The 22,425-nt window shown below is 39.6% G+C and overlaps 2 protein-coding genes across 2 annotated transcripts in view; both read right to left on the bottom strand.

Annotated features, from left to right (window-relative positions):
• Positions 1-7,576, bottom strand: part of smg5 (SMG5 nonsense mediated mRNA decay factor) — a 17,018-nt gene extending 9,442 nt beyond the window's left edge. The window contains exons 1-6 of the mRNA XM_037676083.1: positions 7,155-7,576; positions 6,745-6,843; positions 4,458-4,581; positions 3,007-3,163; positions 1,871-1,960; positions 1,484-1,573 (exon numbers count right to left, since the gene is read on the bottom strand). Of these exons, the coding sequence (XP_037532011.1) occupies positions 1,484-1,573; positions 1,871-1,960; positions 3,007-3,163; positions 4,458-4,581; positions 6,745-6,843; positions 7,155-7,219 (625 nt within the window). The 5' untranslated portion in view covers positions 7,220-7,576. The remainder of the gene's footprint in view (positions 1-1,483; positions 1,574-1,870; positions 1,961-3,006; positions 3,164-4,457; positions 4,582-6,744; positions 6,844-7,154) is intronic.
• A 4,500-nt stretch (positions 7,577-12,076) lies between these two features.
• The window catches only part of syngap1b (synaptic Ras GTPase activating protein 1b), a 134,731-nt gene continuing 124,382 nt past the window's right edge, over positions 12,077-22,425 (bottom strand). Inside the window, exons 20-21 of the mRNA XM_037676082.1 lie at positions 21,070-21,131; positions 12,077-12,254 (exon numbers count right to left, since the gene is read on the bottom strand). Of these exons, the coding sequence (XP_037532010.1) occupies positions 12,137-12,254; positions 21,070-21,131 (180 nt within the window). The 3' untranslated portion in view covers positions 12,077-12,136. The remainder of the gene's footprint in view (positions 12,255-21,069; positions 21,132-22,425) is intronic.

Here is a 22,425-nt window from a genome sequence, read left to right as displayed (position 1 = left end):
GTTGACAGTCATTTTTTAAGTTAGTGGGGGTCCTCAAGCTTTCTCTGGTCAAACAAAAGCTACATTGTGGGTTTTTACTCTCATGGATGGGCATAATGGAGAACCTGTCGAACCGACCTCCGTGAAACAACAGAGTTCCACAAACATCTCGTTTTGAACTGATCCGATTCAAGAACAGCCCAACGTGGTAAAACGACGTCGCCGTTTCTTTGTGCACAAGTAAACTTGTTGAAGCCGTATTTACTAATCTACTCCTCGTTTACTCCAAGCAACTGTTGATGCAAGAGTGACGAGCGTGAAAACGGACCGCTGAAAACAAGGTTCATCTTACATTAAGCAACAAAAAGTTTGGCTTCATCGTGAATCCTCCTTTACTTTTAAAAGTGTCCATTTTAATACACACTTCAAATATAGAACATCTTTTTAAAACGGGCTGCGTTCATCATCACGTAATAATCAAGACGTTTCGATACTTTGACAAAGCAGTACCGTATTTTCCGCCGTAAATGTCGCAACGCTCAATAAGTCCTGTCAGTCCAAAGATGTCTAATAAAGTGGAAAAATGCATAAATACGTTGTTTCGCCATATAAGTCGCGTCACCGCTGACAACCTGGAAATGTGGGGCGGTGTTGTGCCAAAAATTGAATGGCTGCCAAATGATGGCCACGGGAGCGTGCACGGGAGGACTTTAACAAGAATTTAACAAGATTAACACTTAAAAACAATCATTTGTTTGCTCGACATTTTATCAAAGGCGTCTCAGCTGAACTTTTCCTTAATAAATGCACTTTGAAGGTCAAATCAGCTGCATTTTGTAAAGCCGATACGCGGAAACATGAAAGCGCAGAGGTCGACTCGCTGTGCATTTCTTCAAAATTTCACAAGATAACCAGCTAAAACAATTGCTTGTTTGCTCGACATTATAGTAAAGGTGTGTCTCAGCTGAACTTTTACTTAATAAATGCACTTTAATGGTCAAATTAGCTGCATTTTGCCGGGGCGAAGCCGATTTGACAGTTGCTCCAGGTGAGCTGGATGAAGGTGGCAGACTATGGCAAGCCAATTGTCTCATTAATAGCCACTTGTACTTATAACATGATACAACGGCATGCCGTACTATTCGAGTGCCATCTAGCGGCTGAAAATGGTAGTGTTCAATATTTTCAGTCAGAATGAATGACAACGGTCATATCTCTGCCAAAAATTAAGTTTATGAATATGGGGAAAAACATAAATAAGTTGCTTTGGTGTATTAAGTCGCAGGGCATGCAAATTATGCAACAAAAAAAAAAAAAAAAAGGCAACTTATAGGGTGAAAAATACTGTAATCTGTTTCCGGACATCCGGACACGTCTGTGTGAGGCTAAGCTTCACCTGAGCCTTCGTAGATTATGAACATGAAAGCAAAGGTGTTTTTAAAATCCATGCAGGAATGTGAAAGGAGCAGCAGTTTTATAAAACCAGCAGATTGTGGTCACTCACCAACATGTGGCATAACAGACAGAGCTTGATGGTAAAACCTCTCTGCCAGCTGCTCAGTCTCAACTCCAGCAAGTTCATTTTGATAGCGAGCTAAAGAAAAAAAAAAAAAAAAGCGTTATAAATGCCAGAAAATAAAGAAATAAATATAAATAAATATTTTTGGAAAACTAGAGAATGTTCAGAAACGTTACTTTGAATAACTCTAAACAATTCCAGCACGTACTTTTACAAATTAACTAAAATTCAAATAGAAACTGATTCATATTAAATAAGTGCTAATTTAAATATGAACGTGTTCTTATATTAAAACATCACAGTCTGTTCCCAGATATTCTGTAGGACGACGCTAACGTAGCTCCATTACATATTCTAATAACGTATCATTACCCAGATCTCCGAGGTAGACCAGACAGCGATGACAGGCCATCTGCGCCCACTCCATCTCCTTGGGGGAGGCTGACACGGGTTTCTTTCGGCCTGTGGGAACAACTTCTTGATTAGTGAGAAAACATTTATCCAACTTCTTCTTGTTGAGAAACTTTTCATCTTTTATCTAAAAGACTTCTTCAGTCTGAGGAGCTGCAACAAACTCAGTCTCCTGCAGCTCCTCAGACTGAAGAAGTCTTTTGGCTAAAAGGTGAAACGTTTCAACAAGAAGAATCCATCCAGAGGACCCGACTCAACCTTGTTAGATTCATCTACCTGGATTATTGAGCATCCAACATCACAAATTATTTTTATTAAATTAATGACTTGAAAATCAAATTTTCTGATCAGAAACGGATAAAAATCAGCAGAAGATTTGATTCGGGTGAGACGACTCATCTTAGGACTACTTTACTGTAAAGAACTGTTTTTTCAGCAGATGCACCACTTAAAGGAGTCTAAATCCATCGAAATGTTCATATTTTGGACAGAGAAGACCAGTGGCTTGAGAGGGCGGAGCCATTTACATCAAACGAGAACAAGCAACTTTAAACAGAGGAGGAGGTCTCAGACTTTTAACTTTCAAAAACTTACAACGACCTGATTAGACCAGATTCCCCACACACCTTCATGCAGGTGACCAAAACATCTCTCTGAGCCAGACAGACAAAAAGCCCAACGAGCCTCCAGCGCAGGGTGAGTAGTTCCAGTCCAACCTGCAGCTGAATCTAGGAACACAACCAGGCCTCTCATGCACTTCTATAAAGCTGTGAACTCCACACACTACAGACATTTTGTTCTGTAACCTTTTTTTTTTTTAATTGATCATAACCTGGATGTCTGAGAATCTTCACCAAGGGTCGTTTTAAGAAGTGCCACCAGACAACCTGAACCCTAATGACTGTTGTTTTGGAGGGTTTAGATCTCCCAAACTCCTCTCTAACCAGTGGTCACAGAAGTGAAAAGCAGGAAGTTGAGAACAGAACTCTTCGAAAGTCTTGGATCTGATAAACGTTCGCAGTCATAACGCAGCTTTAAAGGCCCAACTTTATCTAGCTTTCCATCTGTGTGTGAGGGAATGTGCTTTCACAGCTAACCGATGAGCGGATCTGTGACGTGGGTCCAGTCAATGCAGTCCTGCAGCTCCAGCTGGTAATGTGACTGAATGTAGAGCAACAGGTGTTGGTAAAAACCCACACCGGCGATGAGGTGCGTTCTGTAGGCACACTCCAGAGCGCTGCGACTGTGGATGTGCTGCAAACAGACAGAAACCAGGACTTTAGAAAAACGTCCAGAGCAACATCAAATGACACATGGTACAGGTACATCCAGCTAGGAAGATTTTTTTTATTTTATCAAACATTAGCAAGGTATAGTATGTTCGTTAATCGTTGTGAAAAATAAAAGGCAACTCAAGAGAACATAAAAGAAAAAACAAATAAAAACAATTGTCGTTTTGACGAATGATGAGCAGCATTCTCAAATTATGCACGATTAAAACAGCAGATCAACAAATGTCAAAAACTCAAATAGAAAGTTGTTTTTTTAAACAATGCACTTAAAATGTACTCTGTGAAATAAAAAATAAAAAATGAATTACCGTAATCTAAACTAGCTTTATTGGTGCAGTTTAAGAGTTTGCTCCAGTTGTTTTCAGGTGTGTTTAATACAATTCTGAAACGCAGGTCCACACTCAACGTAAACAAAGCTTTCACCCAAAAGCATAACGAAGCTTCAGCCTTGTGATTGTCCAGCTGTAGTCAGAGTGCATAAATAAATACAGTGGAATCTGACGAGCGTAGACTCTCGGAGGACATTTAGGTGGAAACATAAACGTCAACTTGCTGTTAATTGTGAAAGAAGAGCGACGGAACAAGCGAGACACTGTCGGTTGTAAATATCAGGCATGAAGCGGGACGGTGGAGCGCCGTAAAGACAGCTTGCCATTCAAAAACAGATTCTGCAGAACTTCTGCTACAGCGGTAAGTTTACTGTTTGACCCATTTTCAGTCATTTCTGCTGCTTCCGTAGGTAAACAAACACACGTGGTAGTTAGCATCCTGCTCACAGAATGTTTCTCTAAGGACACATCACCATCAAGTTTATTCCATCATGATTTTTTTTTTCATGCTTTGCAACAAGTACCTTTAAACTAAAAATGACGAGATGTTTTCAGCCACTTAAGAGTGCCTAAATCATATATGACTTCAGTGTTGACACATTATAATCACAAACAGTTTAATCCTTTGTTCCGTTTCTTGTGCTGATCCATTCATGATGGAAAATTTAGACTTTTTAGCCACTAAGCGGACTCCGTTCATTTAGTTATATGCTAACCAGGTCATTTATACAGGTTCAACGATGAGTCACTTGTTTGTTTTTTCCACAAAGGCAAAATACGAAAAGTGCAATTTCAAAAGTCTTCCTTCCAGCGTGAACACATAGTAGTGCTGCGGTCACTGGAATGGCAGAACTGACCTTTAGGCAATAATCTCAGAATAAGTCCAAATATGAGACAAAGTGGAAGGCTTGTTGTTGTTTTTCTTACCTTCTTGTTTGTCTTGATAACCTGAATGACCTCATAGTAAACCTTCCTCCAGAGCAGCTCCTCAGCCTTACGGCCATAGTCAACAGGATGAAGAAACATCAATTTCACACAAAGCTCCCTCAGCCTGAAAACACACACAAAAGATGCACACGTGCACACCTTTAGTGAACCAATGAGGCAGTTTTAAATAAAGAGCGGCACCACGAGAGCTGAAACTTGTAGCTCCTTAAAATCTCAGCTCCAACATGACCAGCATCCTTTCTGAACTATTAAAGCTAGAATCTGTTGGTCGGACACACAATTATTCAATTCATCAATCCTTCATGCACACGTTCAAATTTATACAGATCAAACTCTCGAAAAGAATTTAACGTTTTTTTAAAGCCATCCAATTTATACCAGTGTATAAATGATATATAATTTAAAAAACTGACACCAACTTATTTTAACTAATTTGCAACTGCCGCTTTTAGAAAGTAGGACGTGAAGACCATTTAGATTTAAAGCTATTGACCATTTTAATTTTAGTCTCTTGTAATTATGAAACGATTACAGTAAGACATAAATAATACAAGAAGAAAATGACAGTTCTCTTGATCAATTCTTATTCTATATTGGTTTAATGTTTCCAAAAGTCGAATGGGAGGTTCATCAGGCTCCTCTCTTGTGGAACCAACTTTCAGTTTCTGTCCGTGAGACCGACACATTGTCCAGTTTTAAGACTTTCCTTTTTGATAAATCCTATAGTTAGAGTTGGCTTGTTATGCTGCCATAGGCTTAGACTACTGGAGGACAAATTGACCTAATTTCCTTAAATTAATTATTAAAATTGAGTTTTCATTTGATACTATTTCTATTTTAACATGTGATTCTTTGTTTGACAAGACTGTCAACAAGGAAGAGGGCCGGCAATGGAGGAGGGGGCGTACCAAAGAGACCATCTTATCACAAGCAGAACTGGTTTGTTCCACTTTGGAGTAAGCTGTTGGAGGAAGAATCAGTTTTATTGTGCGTTTCCTTGACTGATGAAGCCTTCCCCACTAAACATTAGACGTCGAATGGATGTGCAGATCACGTTTATATCGAGTCCGTCGGTCTAGACCAATTCTGGACGTCTCCAGGACGTGCAAACAAAGTCCACTCTGGACGTCCAACCATGACCTCACTTGTACGTCGATATAAAGTCGAATGTTTGAACGTTGGACTTGGAGGTCGTATAGACATCCAAGACAGGCGCAGATGTGCCTTAGTGAATCATAATTTTTATAAACCATAAAATTTACAATCATGATTTATAATCATAAAAGATTGCACGGCTTCATTCATAAACCAACAGTTGCTATTATCTCTCGAAGCTATTTCTGTTAATCCAGTAAAGAGGATAAAGGAAAAAAATTTAAGGAGTGATTTATTATAAAACTTAGTCCATCTGTTTCTAGTGACATTTAAAGAGTGAGGATTTAATTGTGAAACTAGTATCTGTAATATGTGGTTTCCTGCTGCACAATAGACTTTAAACCCGAAGGTCCTGGGATCGAACCCCAGTCATTCCAACATCCATCTGAGGGTGAATGTGATAAACACTGCATGGGAACATGCAATGAAGACAACACGAAGCACTTACTAATTATATTATTATCTGAAGTGAATAAAACAAGTTAAATTTTGATGTAGAAAATACGTCTATATTGACCGTCCAGTGGACGTAGTCTGTCGTAACAGTCTGCACCTGGGAGGGACCCACATTAGAAGTGCGAAAACGACTTAAAAAATACGTCATTTAGACGTTTCCTTGCTCAGTGGGTCCGGACCGAAGGCGAAACGTTTCAGCACAAAACAAGAAACTGTCCAGATGACCTGACCTGGATTGTATACCTGGATTATTGAGCATGGACTTTGTTGTTTCATGAGGGAGTTTTTAATTTCCACTGTCGCCTTCATGCTTGCTCAAGATGAGTTTCGTGATATAAATAAACTGAACGCTTTCATTTTGTTTTATAAACCCAGCCAAGCCTTCTTTGCTTACGGTCCTAAAAGTCTAAAAACACAAACGTCATGGAATGGAACCGCTTTCTGGGTAGACATTTAACTTTTGCCAGTTGAACTAAACGGTAAAGAAAGGCAGGCTGTGATCAACCTGCTCTGCGGTACATCCCTCAGGTGTGACCAGGAAATCCAAATTCACATCGTGCTGGATGAAGCAATCCTAGGCCAGGTCAGACCAGAGGTTTCTCAGCTTCCAAGCTGAAATGTTTGAAATGAAAGAGCTGTCTCCAGCTGGACGTACTTGTTGCGCAGGCTGATGTTCTCCGGCTTGAAGACTTCTCTGTAAGAAGATTTGCTGCCGATGATGACATCCAGCTTGTGGACAGACTCCACCACAGCCCTGGGAGGGTAGATGAGCAAATAAATAACAGGACAGTTACATTTAGACAACAGCTTGTAACGTTCAGAATGTGTATGTGGGATGACAGGCTGAAAAGCTCTTAGTTTCACGTCTCTGTGACAAAAACAGAAATGACCAAAGCTCCTCTTCAGAAAGATTAGTCCTGGGGCAAACATGTCTGTTAGATAAAAACATGCGATAACTTTACCCATGACGTTAATGAAACAGCTTGGTGGACCCTTTAAAAGCTCCGTTATAACGTTACATTAGCGCGTGCGGTTAGCTCGATACAAACGGCCTCGCCAACTTACCTGTAAAGCCGCTTGATGAGAAGCACTTTCGCCTCCGATTCGCTGTCCTGCCCCGGTCCACTCATGTTAGCGACCAGGCGGATGTTGGATCACACGTCCCGGTGTCAGGTCACCGTTTCATCCGAATCTGCGGACATACAGTTGTCACGGCTACTCGGGTTCGGTCCCCCGGTAGTGACAACCGTGTTGTTAGCCAGCTAGCGCTAGCTATCCAGATAACGCTGGCGTTCCTCCCGTTTTCTTCCGCTTCTTGTGTCCTTTGTATAAACCCCCTCCACCCATCCGTTCTGAAAACTGGGTAGAACGGGGTCCCGGGTGATATACACCGTTCCCGGTCAGCTAAAACGCTCTAAAATGCCTCTTGTATTATGCTCCGTTCCGGCCATTATTCCTATCAGGCGCTGACCGCCTGAGTATCGCGAGAGTACGAACGTGAATTTACGAGATTTTTGAACGGGGTTGCCAGGTAGTCCACAAAATTTCGCAAATCAGCGTCTAAGAAGTTTCAAAAGTACGAGAAAACAGTCACGTACCGGTATGTTCAATCATCGTTAAACTTTAATTATAAAATTTAATGTAACAGCTGATGCTTCATTCATGGTCAATATGTAAAAACTAATTGTTTATGTTATTTGGTCTATTGTCAAAGGAATAAAATAAATACAACAGTGACAAACCTTGATTATAAACTTTACAGAAAATGTATTTTATTTGCACAAAACGATTTAAACAGATTTTTACATTGTCATATAATTACCATCTCAATAAATACGCTTACACAAAGGATTTTTATTGTAGTTTTTTTATGATTGTGAACACTAAAATTAAGTAATGTCAGTTTCAGTACAAAGATTTCAACAAAATGTGGAAACAGAAAATAAATTCAGTCACCCTCCAATGATGAGCTCTCATTTGTTAAAGTTTAATGGACATCAGCGCACTGAACCAAGTTGAACTAACTAACTATGTTCTGCTGGTACAGGATCTGTGCGTTCAGTTTTATGCCATGATCTTTAACTTCTCATTTTAATAACATAGCTGTCTTGTAAAACAAAAAGTCCCCCAAATTTTAAAGTGACCAATGCATTAAAAAAAGTTATAAAAAACTTGCAAAGTTGAACTTTAGATATTAGACAAAGCAGCACATTCAAGAGCATTGATTATGTAATAAGTTGTTGAGCATACTGACATTTGCTTCTGTCTATTAACTCTGCTGCCCATGTGTCCCCCACCCATAGAGGTCCAAACTAAGTGACTGTTAAACGAAGGAGCACGAGATGTTGGAGAAATACCAAGGGCTGAAAGAGCAAATACAGAAGTTATGGAGAAGACGTCAGTAGTCCAAGTGATCGTTGGAGGACTTGGTGCTGTGACCCCCAAACTGGAAGAGTGGCTCCAACAGATCAGAGACCTCTGTCCCGAAGAGACCAGTCCTAGGAACAGCTGATGCAGAACAGAACCTCAGATCCAGACCTCAGGTAAAGGATAATGTTGTAATTCCTCTTTTTGACACCAGAGGCCAACAAAGATCATTCATAATTTTTAAATGTCAGTAAATCCTTCATTACAGCCTCAGACTGGATGCTGGGAATTTGACAAAGTCTTGGTTTGATGTTAAAAAGATGGAAACCACTAAAACTGTAAACGTTGATGAGATTAAAAGTGTTTTATTGGTTCAAATTTATATAATAAGTTTGCTTTTGTTGATAGACGGTCGCCTGGAGGAGAATCAGCACATTTCATGCAGCCTTCTTGACACCTTGATGAGTGAGTGATGAAATGACCAACTGCAGAGAGTGATCCATCTTGACAATATTATTTGCTCTAATTTGTATTAAAGTCAGATAAAGGAGAACTTTGTATTACAAGTAATACAACTGTCCTTTTTATTCAATATTTAAATAATCTGTTAGATAACTTTGGTTCCATCTTGAATATCAACACCTGACATTTAGAGAAAAAAAGTTTGAAAACTCATTTTATTCCTTGGCGTTAAAGTTTTAAACTAGGCTGAGTTATAATTTGTTTAATTGGATTGTGCTCCACTCTTTCATTGTTGATGTGTGTACATTTTATACGGACAGCACTTGGGTCAGCATTTGTTTGTAAAAGCCACTTGTTTGACCTTTCTCGTTTCGGAAACGCATGGAATTACCGTGTGTATGAAAAGTGCTCAGTGGTTAGCACTGTTGCTTCACAGCAAGAAGGTCCTGGGTTCAATCCCCAGTTGGACCTGGGGTCTTTCTGTGTGGCGTTTGCATGTTCTTCTCGTGCTTGCGTAGGTTTTCTCCAGGTACTCCGGTTTTCTCACACAGACCAAAAACATGCATGTTGGGCTGCCTTCAGGCCCAGGCCTCCCTTGCAAAAGAGTTCTGTGATCTCAATGGGATTTGCCTGGTTAATAAAGGTTAATAAAATAAAATGTGGTTATTGTGAATGAGTTGAATAAAGTTTGACTTATTCGTCCGTTTTGTTTCGCTTAATGCGCCTTATAGTCTGAAAAATATGATAACTTGACCAGTATCCCGTCTCGTCATGTGTTGTGTGATAAGTGTGTCGTTACACCACTCATAAAGACATTGCTGATCAGCAAAATTCTAAATTATCAACAACAACAAAATTAGAAATAACAAATATTAATTAAAAAAACCAGACACACAACAAGTTAAGAATTCAATAATTTTTTAATTTAATAATTTATTTACGTAATTCTATCTCCTTCTGTCGCCCACCCGAAAAATATAAATTTCGGTGTATTCAAAAACAAAAACAAAAGAAAAGAAAAATGGCATCTTCATCAACCGCATCATAAGAATTAGTCAACAAAATCAAAGAGGCAATAATTATTATCATTATTACAATAATAATTAATCAATTATCAGAATATCCACATTCATAACGAATCCATATACAACTGCAAAAACACTCTTCAACACCACTCTTCCATTAATATACACAAAATCCCCAAATGTCGGTTCTGTCAAAACAACAATTAGAGGAGTTTGGGGGTGAGCGGGGGAGGAGGGGGGGTATGGCTTGTAAAAGGGGGTATGAAGATGTGTGACCAGCAGAGTGACTGGATCTCTGGTTAGTTAGAGTATAAGAGGGAGGCACACTCATTTAGTTAAGACCTGTACAAAAACAAGCATCGAGTAATAACAGCGTACTTCTACGGAAGGATTTGTCTGCATAAAAACAGCTCGACAACTCCATGAGAGGCAGAATTTGGGGAATTTCAAAGAACATTTAAATATATTTATATATAATGGTTGTCAGAATAAATATAGGACTGAAATGAAAACTCAGAACAGGTGGAGACCCTGCGAGGAATGAACGTTTCTGGAGGAAAACGAAAAGATTTTAGGTTGTATAATATGTACAAACATTGCTTGGTCACCCAAATCTTGTAAGAAAAGCTTTTGAGTAGGTCAGAAAATGAGTGCAAGCTCAAGATTGAGTGAGTTTTGTTTGAGAGCCTCGAGGGAAACAGCTGAAACGTGACAAGACGTGGCTGATTCCCTACGTCTGCACAGAAAGTGCTTCTGATAGCTGTCAGTGTGAAAAACCTCTCTGTGCCTCAGTATTGGTAATTTTAGAAGACCTATTCATAGAAAGAGAGAGAAACATTAGAGGAAAAATAACTGTACACTCTGCATGTACAAACAAACCGTGTATATACACATAGACGCACCAAATATACACATTTATCCAGTATTTATACCTAGAACACACAGATATATACAAACACATTCACTCCTTTCAGCAGGACCTCTAATTATCTCTCTCTCTTTGTCGCTTCAGTCACAAATGGCAGGGGCTTCAGGGCGTCCATCTTCAGGAATAAATGAGGTGTTTTACAGCAGTTGCACTGCAGAGATATGGTCACACAGAAACCACGAACCAGCACCCCCCCCCCCGCTCCGGTAAAAACCTACACACACTTAGTCAACGGAAAGTAAATGTCCTGATCCAGAGACTTCTGCATCGTCCAGAAATGGAGAGCTCCACGGCGATGGCTGGAGGAGAAACGACCTCTTCCGTAGCTTTAAAATGATTTTTTTTTTAAATTAAGAGGAAACGGGTTCAGCTGGTCACAGCAACGTGCAAACTGTTGTTTGGGGTTGGGAGGGTAGGTAAAACACAAGCTTGTCTCAGTCCTTCAGGGCAATGCTTTCCTCCAAAAGATTGTCCTAATATGAAAAATGTTCATATAAAACGGATAACTCCAGAGTCTTTAATTTTCATCAAGAAATAAATATCTTCTCCTGAAGATGTCTGACGAAGAGTGTTTTTTAAAATACTATGGTAAGAATAATCCATATTATCATAGAAATATAAATAATAACATTCTGTCCATTTTTTTTTTCTTAAAGTCTTCATTGAAACAAGTTTATTTTTTTGTTTCTAAGCAGTCTTTGATTTAGGCTGTGCATATTTAGTTTCCTTTAAAATCAAAGTCTGAGAAGGATCCTGATGGAAGAGCTAAACACTACAAATCAAAAAAGGAGGAAAAAGATTTAAATTATGTGATGAACCAAATAAAAAAAACAATTTAAATGTGTAATAATATACTAAGAGAGGGAAATAAATGGTTTGAAAGTGAATTTGCTTTGACTGAAGCATTAAAAGAAGTCAAGCACCATTGAAATCTACTCATCCCTCTCTCTTGTTTCAGTCCTTTCTGTTCCTCCGTCCTGCTGATGGGTCAGACTGCATAGCTGTTCTTTGCATGCTCGGCAGGCTAACAAACACCAAAAACACGTCCAGCCCACCTTCAAAAGGTCAAACGTTCATCCAACAGTGAGGCCCTCAAGCACATTTCTAACAAAAAAATCCTTTTTTCAAATCAGGAAGAGAGAGAGGGCCCAAATAAAGTGTCAAAAACAAGAAGAAAGCCCAGCGTTCCCTTACATGGTCCGCCGGGGGTTTGCACCATCCTTTGAGAGGAGAGAATGGGACCAACGCCCCACGGTCTCCCTTTGTCAGCCAATCGCGTCACGAGAGAGGGCTCGGGACATTTGGCCGTGCCACCCTGAAGACTGCCGATGGTGCATCACCCAATTAGGTTCCACATTGTCCTCCATGAAGCTTTGAGAGTGGCTAAAGGGGGAGAAAACAGAGAGAGAAGAAACGAGGGAGGGAACTCGATCAGGTGCTGTTAAAGCAGCAGGCAGTCTCTCCAAAGCTGGACTCATCTTGTTTTTTATTGTGTTCAGCTCGGAGGCAACTGCTTGTTCACCTGAGTCACTGAGGTATTTTCACAGCAATGTTAGATTCTCCACTCGGAGTCGTCTCACGGATCAGCCCCCTTTAAATCATCACGCTAAACTTCACAAGAAGAAGGAGAAGCCGTGCGGGACGGCTTGTCCTCGTTTTAGACTAACATTTGGTGGTTCGACAGTTCAACATTCATTAAATCTAATATTTATTCTCCTAATGGCCGATTGGACCCCTTCAAAATAAAACTGCTCAAACTGCGCATGTAAACAAGTGTTTGTGTGTAAAGCAGACAAAAACTAATCTTACAGCAGACACAGAATGGAGGACTGTGAACGTGTTACAAACACTTCAAAGAACATTTGACACACATGAAACTGAAAACATGAAACACTTCTAATTTTGTTACAATACACCCCTAATTCAATTTTAATGCCACTGTTTTACTTTTAAAGCAACACACCTCTTTTAAACAGACAAAAGCAGACTCTAGTTGCTGATTTAAACGGTGTAAAAGAGGCATCTCGAGGTGCTTTTGGTTCACGTAAAGCTCGTCTAAATAAATTAATCCCAGGCACTTGAAGCTAAATAAGCCTAATTTTTTTCTAAATAGTCTGGTTAGACATGGAAAGCTTTTATTAGTTACATTCCACAGAGACGTGGCCAAAAAAAGTTACACACCAGCAAAAATGAACTTTGTTTTAAATTGCACTTTTAGTGAAAAATGAACAGAAATGTTGCTGAAGGTACAGTTCAGTGGTTCCCAACCCTGGTCCTTGAGGAACACCATCCTGCATGTTTTAGTTGTTTCCCTGTTTCAGTGATTTAATTACTTCCTCGTGTTCTGCAGAAGCCTGTAAATCACCCATTTATTAAAAGAAGGTGTGTCGGAGCAGAGAGACAACTAAAACATACAGGATGGTGTGCCTCAAGGGCCAGGGTTGGGAACCCTGTTGTTTTATTTGCGAGGTGGAAATAAAAGTTGCTCCTTCTATTTTGAGCCTGGAAGCTGTTTGTCTTAGAGCAGAGCAACCCTAAAAAAAACCAAAGAAGAGATTAGGAAACCCCAGCAGCTCCGTTAGACGTAGAACACAGCAAGATGCACAAAAAACAAAGACAGAGACACATCCTGAAGAGGCTGGGGTGGGGGGTGGTGTGTCTGGTCAAAGACAAACTGTGGGAGGAGAAGAGACGGTGGATCATGAATCATGACAGAAGCAGTGACATGGCAGACATACAGACAGCTCGCTTGGGGAAAATGGCACCGTTTGTTCCTGTTTAGCACCAGTTTAACACATGTCGGTTCTGAGATTGAGAAGAGAAAAACTGCACGAGCTCAAATCCAGTAGTCTCTTAGGTTGAAAGCATTAAACAAAGTTTCTAAAAATAATTAAAAAAGAAAGTCTCCCTCCACTCAAACACCAGCTCTCGGTTTTCAGCCCGTAGAAGGTTTCACATTCTAACCAAGCGAACGGTGCCTATAGTGACCTCAACTATTAAACCCTGCTGAAAAACTCTCAAAGGCACTAGGTAAAAGCCAAAATACGTCGCCATGTCTCCACCATGACAACTGCAGCCTGCAGGACGGCGATGCACCCACGTCCACGGGATCCCACGGTCACTTTGAGCCTGTTTACAGCTCAGGTGCCGCCTCGTTAATGGCTACTATAAAGTCTTTGGGGTGTTCAAGAGCGTTTGATCCTTTTGTCACAAAGACAGGCGATAATTCACACAGCAGGCGTTCACGTATGAAGTAAGATATCATTGTCTTGTCCTGCAAGACTGACACCATTTAAAGCTCCAAGTGAGAGTTAGGAAAGCAAGTGTTCATTAAAGAGCCCTTAGTGTTTGTCTTTTGCACTTTACAGTGTCATTATTACTCCACTCCCACAGTGTTCTTCTCTCTCTTGTTCCACTCAAAATGACTCAAAAAAGAGAAGGGGATATAGTTTAATTTTTGAGTCATCTCTCTCTCTCTGATTTGGCTTGTGTTTGCCTTACTCCCCCTTCATTCTTCTACACGTGTGTCATTGCTGTTGCCGTGGTCTCAGTTGCCTGTGAAGTTGCCGTTTGGTTGCCATGGAGCTCTTCATTCTGACTAGGATGCTGATGAGGAGCGGGTAAGGAGGAAAGGTCTACAGTTTGGGGGCGGACTCTATTGTGGAGCGATGTGTCGGAGGAAATGCCAGAGGAAGAGATTCTGTGAGCTTGATTGCTGGTTACCGCTCCTCCATGTCCTCCTCCTCCCCGTTCAGTTTTCACACCGGGGTCTGCAGAACCCAGGGAGGAAAGCTGGTCCTCCTAGCGAGATAGAGAAAGAGGGGAGGGGGGGAAGAGGAGTGGGAGCAGGTAGAAATGGTCGTAGGAGGCCATTCAATGAACCATGGAAAGGATGAGAGGAATTGTAGAAAGGATATGTCCAGTCATGGCATGTTGAGGGACAACAAAGTGAGAATGGTGAGACAAAAAGGAAGAGGAAAAAAGTAAGAAAACACCAGAAACACGTTGTGGGAACACATCGACATTGAAAAAGAGAAGGAGAAAAGGTGGAATGAGCACATGTGAATGTGATGATCAGAGTAAAAAAATAAATAAAAAACACAACAAGGGGTTGGAAGAGGAGGCACAGAGAGAGGAGAGAAAGAGTCAAATGAGTTACGAGGTTGATGAACACCAACGGAAATGACAGCATAAAAAAAGAAAGAGGAGATGAGGGGAAATTCAAACTCTGGAGGTCAAAGGATCCTGATCCTCTCAGGACAAAAACCACGGCAGGTTTGTCATGTGACTGCTGTCAGGCAGACAGGAAGTCAGGTTTCTTAACCAGTGAGGGCAAATAATACCTGGGATTTATCTTAATGTGCTGCAAAATACAAAGAATAAAACTCGTTGATAAACAGCTTAACTTTTCCTCTACTACTAGTTACTAGTTGCTACTATAGTTTCATCTTACTACTATAAACATGCAATGAACTTTAAGCCACATAAAGGTTTATAAAGCAAGGAAGCATTAAAACATAAACCAAAGACTTCTCAATCTAAACATACAAACTTCAATTAGTAAACAACAATTGTGGTTTACTCCAAAAACAGGGGAAAACGTATGTTGAAGTGTTGGCATTGGTTTTCCTGTTTCTCTTTATTGGTTTTATTATTGTTGCCATCATTCTTTCATACGTTTTACTCGTTCCACAATTTTTCAGCTATTTCAACAGTTCATAAAGCAAAACGTTCAGCTCTTTCAGGACAATCCAACTTTAGCTTTTTGAAATATTTAGCTTTTTCTGCCATTTTCTTATTGAAAATGAACTGAACTCACTTCACAACCTTCGTATTTGATCAGTTTACAATCTTTTATGCTCATTTCACATTTTGTTCTGGTTCTGCTATTTTTTGTGTTAACTTTAACGATTTTCAGCTACTTTCAGCAAAGTTTAAGTATTTTTTTCAGCTACTGTTTGTTCTGCTCATTTTAGCTGTTTCAGCTAATTCTACATTTTTGTGCTAATTTTAGCTTTGTTCAATTTAATTCAGCAAAAGTGCTCTTTTTGCCTTCAGCTAATTTAAGCTTTTTTTCCTCCTTTTTCAGCTACTTTTCAGCTTGTCTTTTTGACCTATTTCAGCTGTTTTTTGTGTTAATTTCACCATTTTGGTGGTAAATTCTACTTCTTTCTGCTTAAATCAACAAACGTGACTCTTGGTTAGCATTTTCCTATTTTTTGCTAATGTTTAGCTACTTTTGATTCTTAGTAGCCTTCTGAGTATTTTCTAGCATTTTGCTTCTTCTGGTCCTAAGCTAGCATTTTTAACTTTTTGCTAGTGTTCAGCTAGCTTTTTCTTGCTGTTTGCTAACATTTCCACAAACCATTAAACTATTTTCGGCTACATTTTCAACTGCTCATATTAAACAAGAAATGACAGTTCAGTGGTTAAAATTTTACAGCTATAGTTTCAGCTTCTTCAGTAAAAACATTCAGGAATAAGCATTTTACATTGCATTTTCACAGGAAATGCTATTTTTTCTAGTTCTTGTTTTATTAATAAGTATATTAAAGTCCCCATGAAATGAAATTTTACAGCATTTCTGCACACGACCAAAGTTTGACGGCAACAGGAGCAGAAAGAAGTGAAGCAGATAAAACAGTGAAACAGCTTCAAGTTGTGGTTGACCTGAGCATCCCCATTTTAAAAGAGCCTCAGGTTTTACTTACTTAAAACATCAGTTTAAGAAAAATCAATTATTTATCCTCAGCATGGATTTTGCTCATGTGCAGCTCGTGCATGTGCACATTCCTGGTAACTCATCTGAAAGGCAGATGATCTGTTACAATCTGCCTGTTCAGCTCAGTCTCTTTCAGTAGAAGTTCCAATTTAAAACAGATTTCTGTCAATGTTTGCAACAGAAACACAGCAGAGATTTTCTTCGGGCACCATGTGGACACATTCAGTCTCTAGACTGATGACAGTAAATTCATACACATATATACGTAGACGCCCCGTTGAGCGGGCTGGCAGCTGCAGCGTGTCCGCCATATTGAATGTGGCGGAACTGCGGGCCAACTAAAGCACCGTTTTACAAAGAGTTATAAATTAATCCCCGTCATTCACACACACTAATTAGAAAACAAACAGGCACCAAAGACAACATTTGTAACTTTTAACATGATTAAAAATATTTACTCCTTAAATATTTAGGTTAAAGGTAATAACTAAACCACCACACATATACTTTTGAGTGTTTACAACTACTAACGTGTGTAACAGCACTATTACTGTGGTGATAAATATAGACATATTCATATTTAATCTGTGTCTATAATAACCAGATCCTGAAGTGTAGATGTGATATGCAGTCTGTGTGTGCATGTGTGCAAGTTATAAACCTTGGACAAGAACGGTCTTGTTCAGCTTTTTCCGTGTTGCCACTGTGAGGCATCTTCTATCTACTGCTTCACTTTTGCCACATTCAAAATGGCGGCGACATGGCCTACATTCAGCGCTCAGTGAGGCGTCCACGTATACAAGTCTCTGAGTAAACGACAGTTTGAGTAAATGTTTTTCTTGTGAACATTTCATGGGAACTTTAACGTCCGTTTACTTTGGGTTTGTGGTGCCGACAGAGCTGCATGAGAATCTTCATGAACAAGATTAACGAAATCTCAAATATGACGTTTTATGAAGCTCTTTTCAAAGAGGATTGTTTTACCATCAGGCTGCTGGCAGAAACATCCTGAAATTAAAGATGAATTTGGTTGAAGGTCTAAATATATTTATGGACATGTGCAGTAATTTATCTCATGTTTGTTATTTATCAAACCTGGAAAATGTTAATGAATGACTCATTTTCTTTTTTGACACACAGGAGACATGGATTTTTGTCACATGAGTGGAATGAAGTGCTGCAGAGGGGAGAGGCAGAAAAAAGGAGGACTGCTTTGCATCAAGTTGGGACAATGAATTAAAAGCAAATTATCAGTGGATAAATTTGCATCTGAAGGGTCTGATTGCTGTGAGTGACAGTTATTTCCATTTTACTTAAAAAAAAGAAAGAAATAAAAATACAAGCAAGCCATCAAAAATGCTCCCAGATGTTAATGAGAACTACGGTGGGCCTTTTCTCTTCTCAATCAGAACCAAAATGAAAACACTTTGAGCTGCTAACTGGTGCTACGAACTAAAAATAAATAAATTAAATAAAGTCAGTACGTGAGGTGTTACAGGATGCCAGGAACACGACCTCACTGACACTCGCTCCATCAGTGTCGAACAGAACCAACAGTGCTGTTTAATACCCATGTGTGGACCAGAACACATGTCTATTAAACGAAGAAGCAGGTGAAGAAACACATGGCGAGATGTTTACTGACATCCTCTTTGACTTACCGAGCTCGCTGGGCTCTTTGTGGCTGCAGTTTAACTACCTGCTGCATCCGATTAGTTGGATGTGGGGTGTTTTCTTTTTAAATAATAATGAAATTTGCAGTGTTGGAGACAGAAACACAAAACACCGAGTGGAGCGCTGAAATGTTTGGGTGTATATAATGATACAGAGAATATTGTGCACAGATAATCTTACCCTTTATGTCCAATTACTCCAACTCGGACGGTGAATGTTTAAAACAGTAAAAACCTGCTGTGGGTGGGGGCTTCATCACTTCATATATGACATTAAGAGATTAAAAACAATTGCTTTATAACTTAAAGTGACACATTTTCTGGATAAAGGCTCTAACTTGATAAAAAACAAAACTCAAAATGAGTGTTGGACTTCATCTGACACACAACAACAGCTGGGTTTACACAGAACAGAAACAAGACACGAACACATAAAGATCTGAACACAAACTCACTGAGAGACAAAAGAAACGCACAAAAACAACAACATGTGCAAGTCGACCGGTGTTCTTCAGGGAAGGATTGGGACAGATACGGAGATTTCACAGAATTCCTGTTGAGGTTGAGGGAGGGATGAAAACCGGAAGGCAGATGTGAGCTGATGTGTGCACGAAGCATGATGATTAAAAATAAGATGTTCAGGATAAAAAGGAATAAAAAGTGGTTTAACGTGAATAATTTAATGAATTACAGAGCACTTTGACAACTAGGGTGGCAACATTTTAACACTTTGGGTTTGGGCCTTTTCAGTTTGTCAGGAGGTTATTCTTTTTTATGTTTAACAGAAATAAATTGTTTTTATTCCTAGTGCTGCTCTTTTGAGTCGACTATTGATTGATTAGCAGTTTATTTTCTTATTTGTAAATAAACTAATATAAAACTGAAATTATCAGCAACATGTTTGGGATCTGATGTAAAAGTGAGTCATAAAACAGTTTTAGGAATGCCTTTTAACTCTAAAAAGTTGAGTAGTAAATATGGTTGATAGCATAATTTTATAAATATCAGAACGCTTGATATTGTTAGCAGTAATATGTGAACTACACACGTGAGAAAAATAATCTGTAGGCATTTAAAATGTTAGATTGCGAAGCAGCAGCATGAAATGACTGATGCAGTAGTTCTTTGTAGTTTTACATCTAATCTGCTTTTATTGATAAAAAAATCTCAACAAAAAACAGTTCTTTGTCTGATCTTTTAAGTGAATTGTCATCATAGGTTTGTCACAGAATATTTCCAGCGTTACAAAGAAGACAAAAGGTTTTAAATTTTAAATAGAAACAGCAAAAGATTAACTTTACGTCTCTTTTGAAAAACATAAAAAAATACTTTTGTCTTTAGTCAAGCATGTAAATATCAAAACAAACTTTTAACTACTCTGCCAAGATGGCTCTGGTTTACAGGGACGACCCTCAGACAAAGTCATTGAACAGATACAATTAGAGTTGTTTAATAATTAAAAGTCAGACGCATGTTTGTTTCTTTACAGGCACCAACTATTAAAAATGACAGAAAAATGAAACTGTAGTTATGTTTGTGTATGAGGAGCAGATTCCCCCTCTTCATTTCTTACAGCCAGCAGCTCTTCTATCAGCTGCACTTGCTGCTATTGAAGCTGTATTGTTTGCTCTTTAGTGACACCTACAGGTCTGAAGGAGAACTGCTGCAGCGCCGGTGTAAACGGCAACAAACACTGAAAACGTGCTTAAACCCGTGAATCAACTACGATAGAGAAAACTTGTGTTTTATTCTTTATAAAGTAGAAAAAAAAACATTTTACTGCTTTCTGCTGAGGTACTAAACAAGTATTAAAGACATCTGCTGCAGATAGCTTGACTTATTTTGTACTAGGTCTTAGATTTTATGTTTTATACACCATTTGTGTCAGATTTGAGCAAAGTTTTTGACAATTTTGATACAAGGTATGTTTGTGAGCAGCCATTTTTTTTTTCATTTTACAGTAACTGAACTAAAACTATTCCTTTGCTTTGCTTTGTTGTATTACAGTCATTAAGCTCAATGTGTTGAACCAAACTTACATCAAGAAGAAGAAGATGCTATGTGTCGTCCTCATTGTATGTTCCCATACAATGACAAAATTAGTTCTCTGCATTTAACCCATCACACCTGAGATACACCCAGGTGGCGCAGCGGGCAGCTATGTAGGCACCTGGGGAGCGGTTAGTGATTAGAGGATACCACGACATGTGAGCATGGCAAGGACTTGAACCTGCGACTTTCTGGTCCCCTCTAACCCACAGCGCCCCCCCCCCCCCCCCCTGCAAGTTGTATCCTGTTGTGATCACAGGCAGAATTGTACCGCTTTGTATGACTGGGATCACTGGCGGTGTAGAGACAAGTGACGGCTGCAGACCAGAGATGAACAATCGTATTCTCTAAAAGGAACTGGATTGATTTGGAGATATTTTTATGTGTATTTTTTACCCCCCCCCCCCCCCCCCCATTACATTTTCCACTAGGAGCGTTTAGTTAAAGGCATAACATGATTTATGTGTTCAGACGGTGTTTGCAGCTCATATTTTTCATATTTGATGTGTTTTTGATGTCAGTCTAAAAAAAGAGTTGCACTCCTCAGACCCATCAGTAACATCTGAACAAATATTCTGTGACAGTTCTCTCTCTGTTTCCTGTTAAAATGACTGGGGGGGGGGTGTAAAGTGTGGCTGGCCTGCGGAGGATTTTACGGGTGCTGTAACGGACGGGACGCACACAGAGAACAGAAGAGGAGAGAAGAGGCAGCAGTGATGGAAGATGAGTGAAAGTTTGCTGGTTAGGTTATTACCTGGACACTCGGGGTGGGACAGGTGCAAGTCGGGGCTGCACTAGGATGGACTGACGCCTCCCCTACGAGAAATCACCGTATCTCATCAACATAGGAGGAGAGGACAACTCACAGAGGAGGCAAAATAAGGAGGAAAAACTCGTGTGCGAGACGGGAAGGAATCAGGAGGAAACAAAAACGACCACTCGAACATCACAGACCCAACGCACGACACAAAGAACAGAAACACAAACATAAATACACAAATATAATCCTTCCTGAGCCACACTCACATACACGACAAACGTTGTCAGATAGCCAACAGCCCAAAAGCCTTACAGCAGCATGCCATGCAGATTCTGAGAGGCAGAAGTCATGCAGTGAAGACAACAAACAGGTGGTAACTGGAGCAGCTGTAAACATCTGGATGCAAAAACAACTGATTAGTTCCCTTCACAGCTCTGCAACATTTCCCGCTTCAGAAAAAGTGAAAAAACAAACGTGAAGAACGTGATTTCATCAGACGTGCGATTATCAACTCTGTTACAGGAACAGTGATTATTTCAACTCATCTGCAGATTCGTCAACGTTTAAAATAAAATGTTATTTCAGTAAATATGACCACGTCACAGAAACTCAACACAAAGTTGTAACAGACAGAGCATAAAGAATTGAATTCATAATGAATGAATGGAGGATTTAATAATTTTATTTCTCATCAGATCCTCTGCTCTGATGCTGCTGGTGACATGATGAGTCCAAACATGAGATGTTTAAAATACTAATGGATCAGAAGGATGAAAGGATCATAGAGCTTCATGTTCCTGCGCAACAGAAGAACTAAGATCTGGTTTAATTGTGGAAAATCATGCAATCAGAAAAACAGCCTGAAAGAAAATCTGTCTCACAGACAACCGGTCCAAACACCAACAGCTCTTGTGTCTGTTTGTCCTCTACATGGAGGACAATAATAAATATTTATATTTTAATGTCTAGAAATATGAGCGACCTGTTTTTTCATCCATTTATCCAATGTATTGTTTGTCCATCTATCCATCCAACATCCATCCATCCATCTGTCCATCCATCCTATTGGTCAGTCTATTAATTCATGTATTTGTCTGTCTATCCGTCCGTCCATCCATCCATTCAATTGGTCAGTCTATTCATCTATTTGTTTGTCCGTCCATCCATCCATCATCCATCTATCCATCCATCCATACATCAATCCATCCTATTGGTCAGTCTATTTATTCATCTATTTGTCTGTCCATCCATCTGTCCATCCAATTGGTCAGTCTATTCATCTATTTTTCTATCCGTCTGTTGGTCCATCCATCCATCCATCCATCCATCCATCCATCCATCCATCCATCC

This window comes from Nematolebias whitei, chromosome 5, assembly GCF_014905685.2.
Source record: "Nematolebias whitei isolate Nwh7 chromosome 5, NemWhi1, whole genome shotgun sequence".
NCBI lineage: Eukaryota > Metazoa > Chordata > Actinopteri > Cyprinodontiformes > Rivulidae > Nematolebias > Nematolebias whitei.
This window is presented reverse-complemented; position numbering and strand designations above follow the sequence as displayed.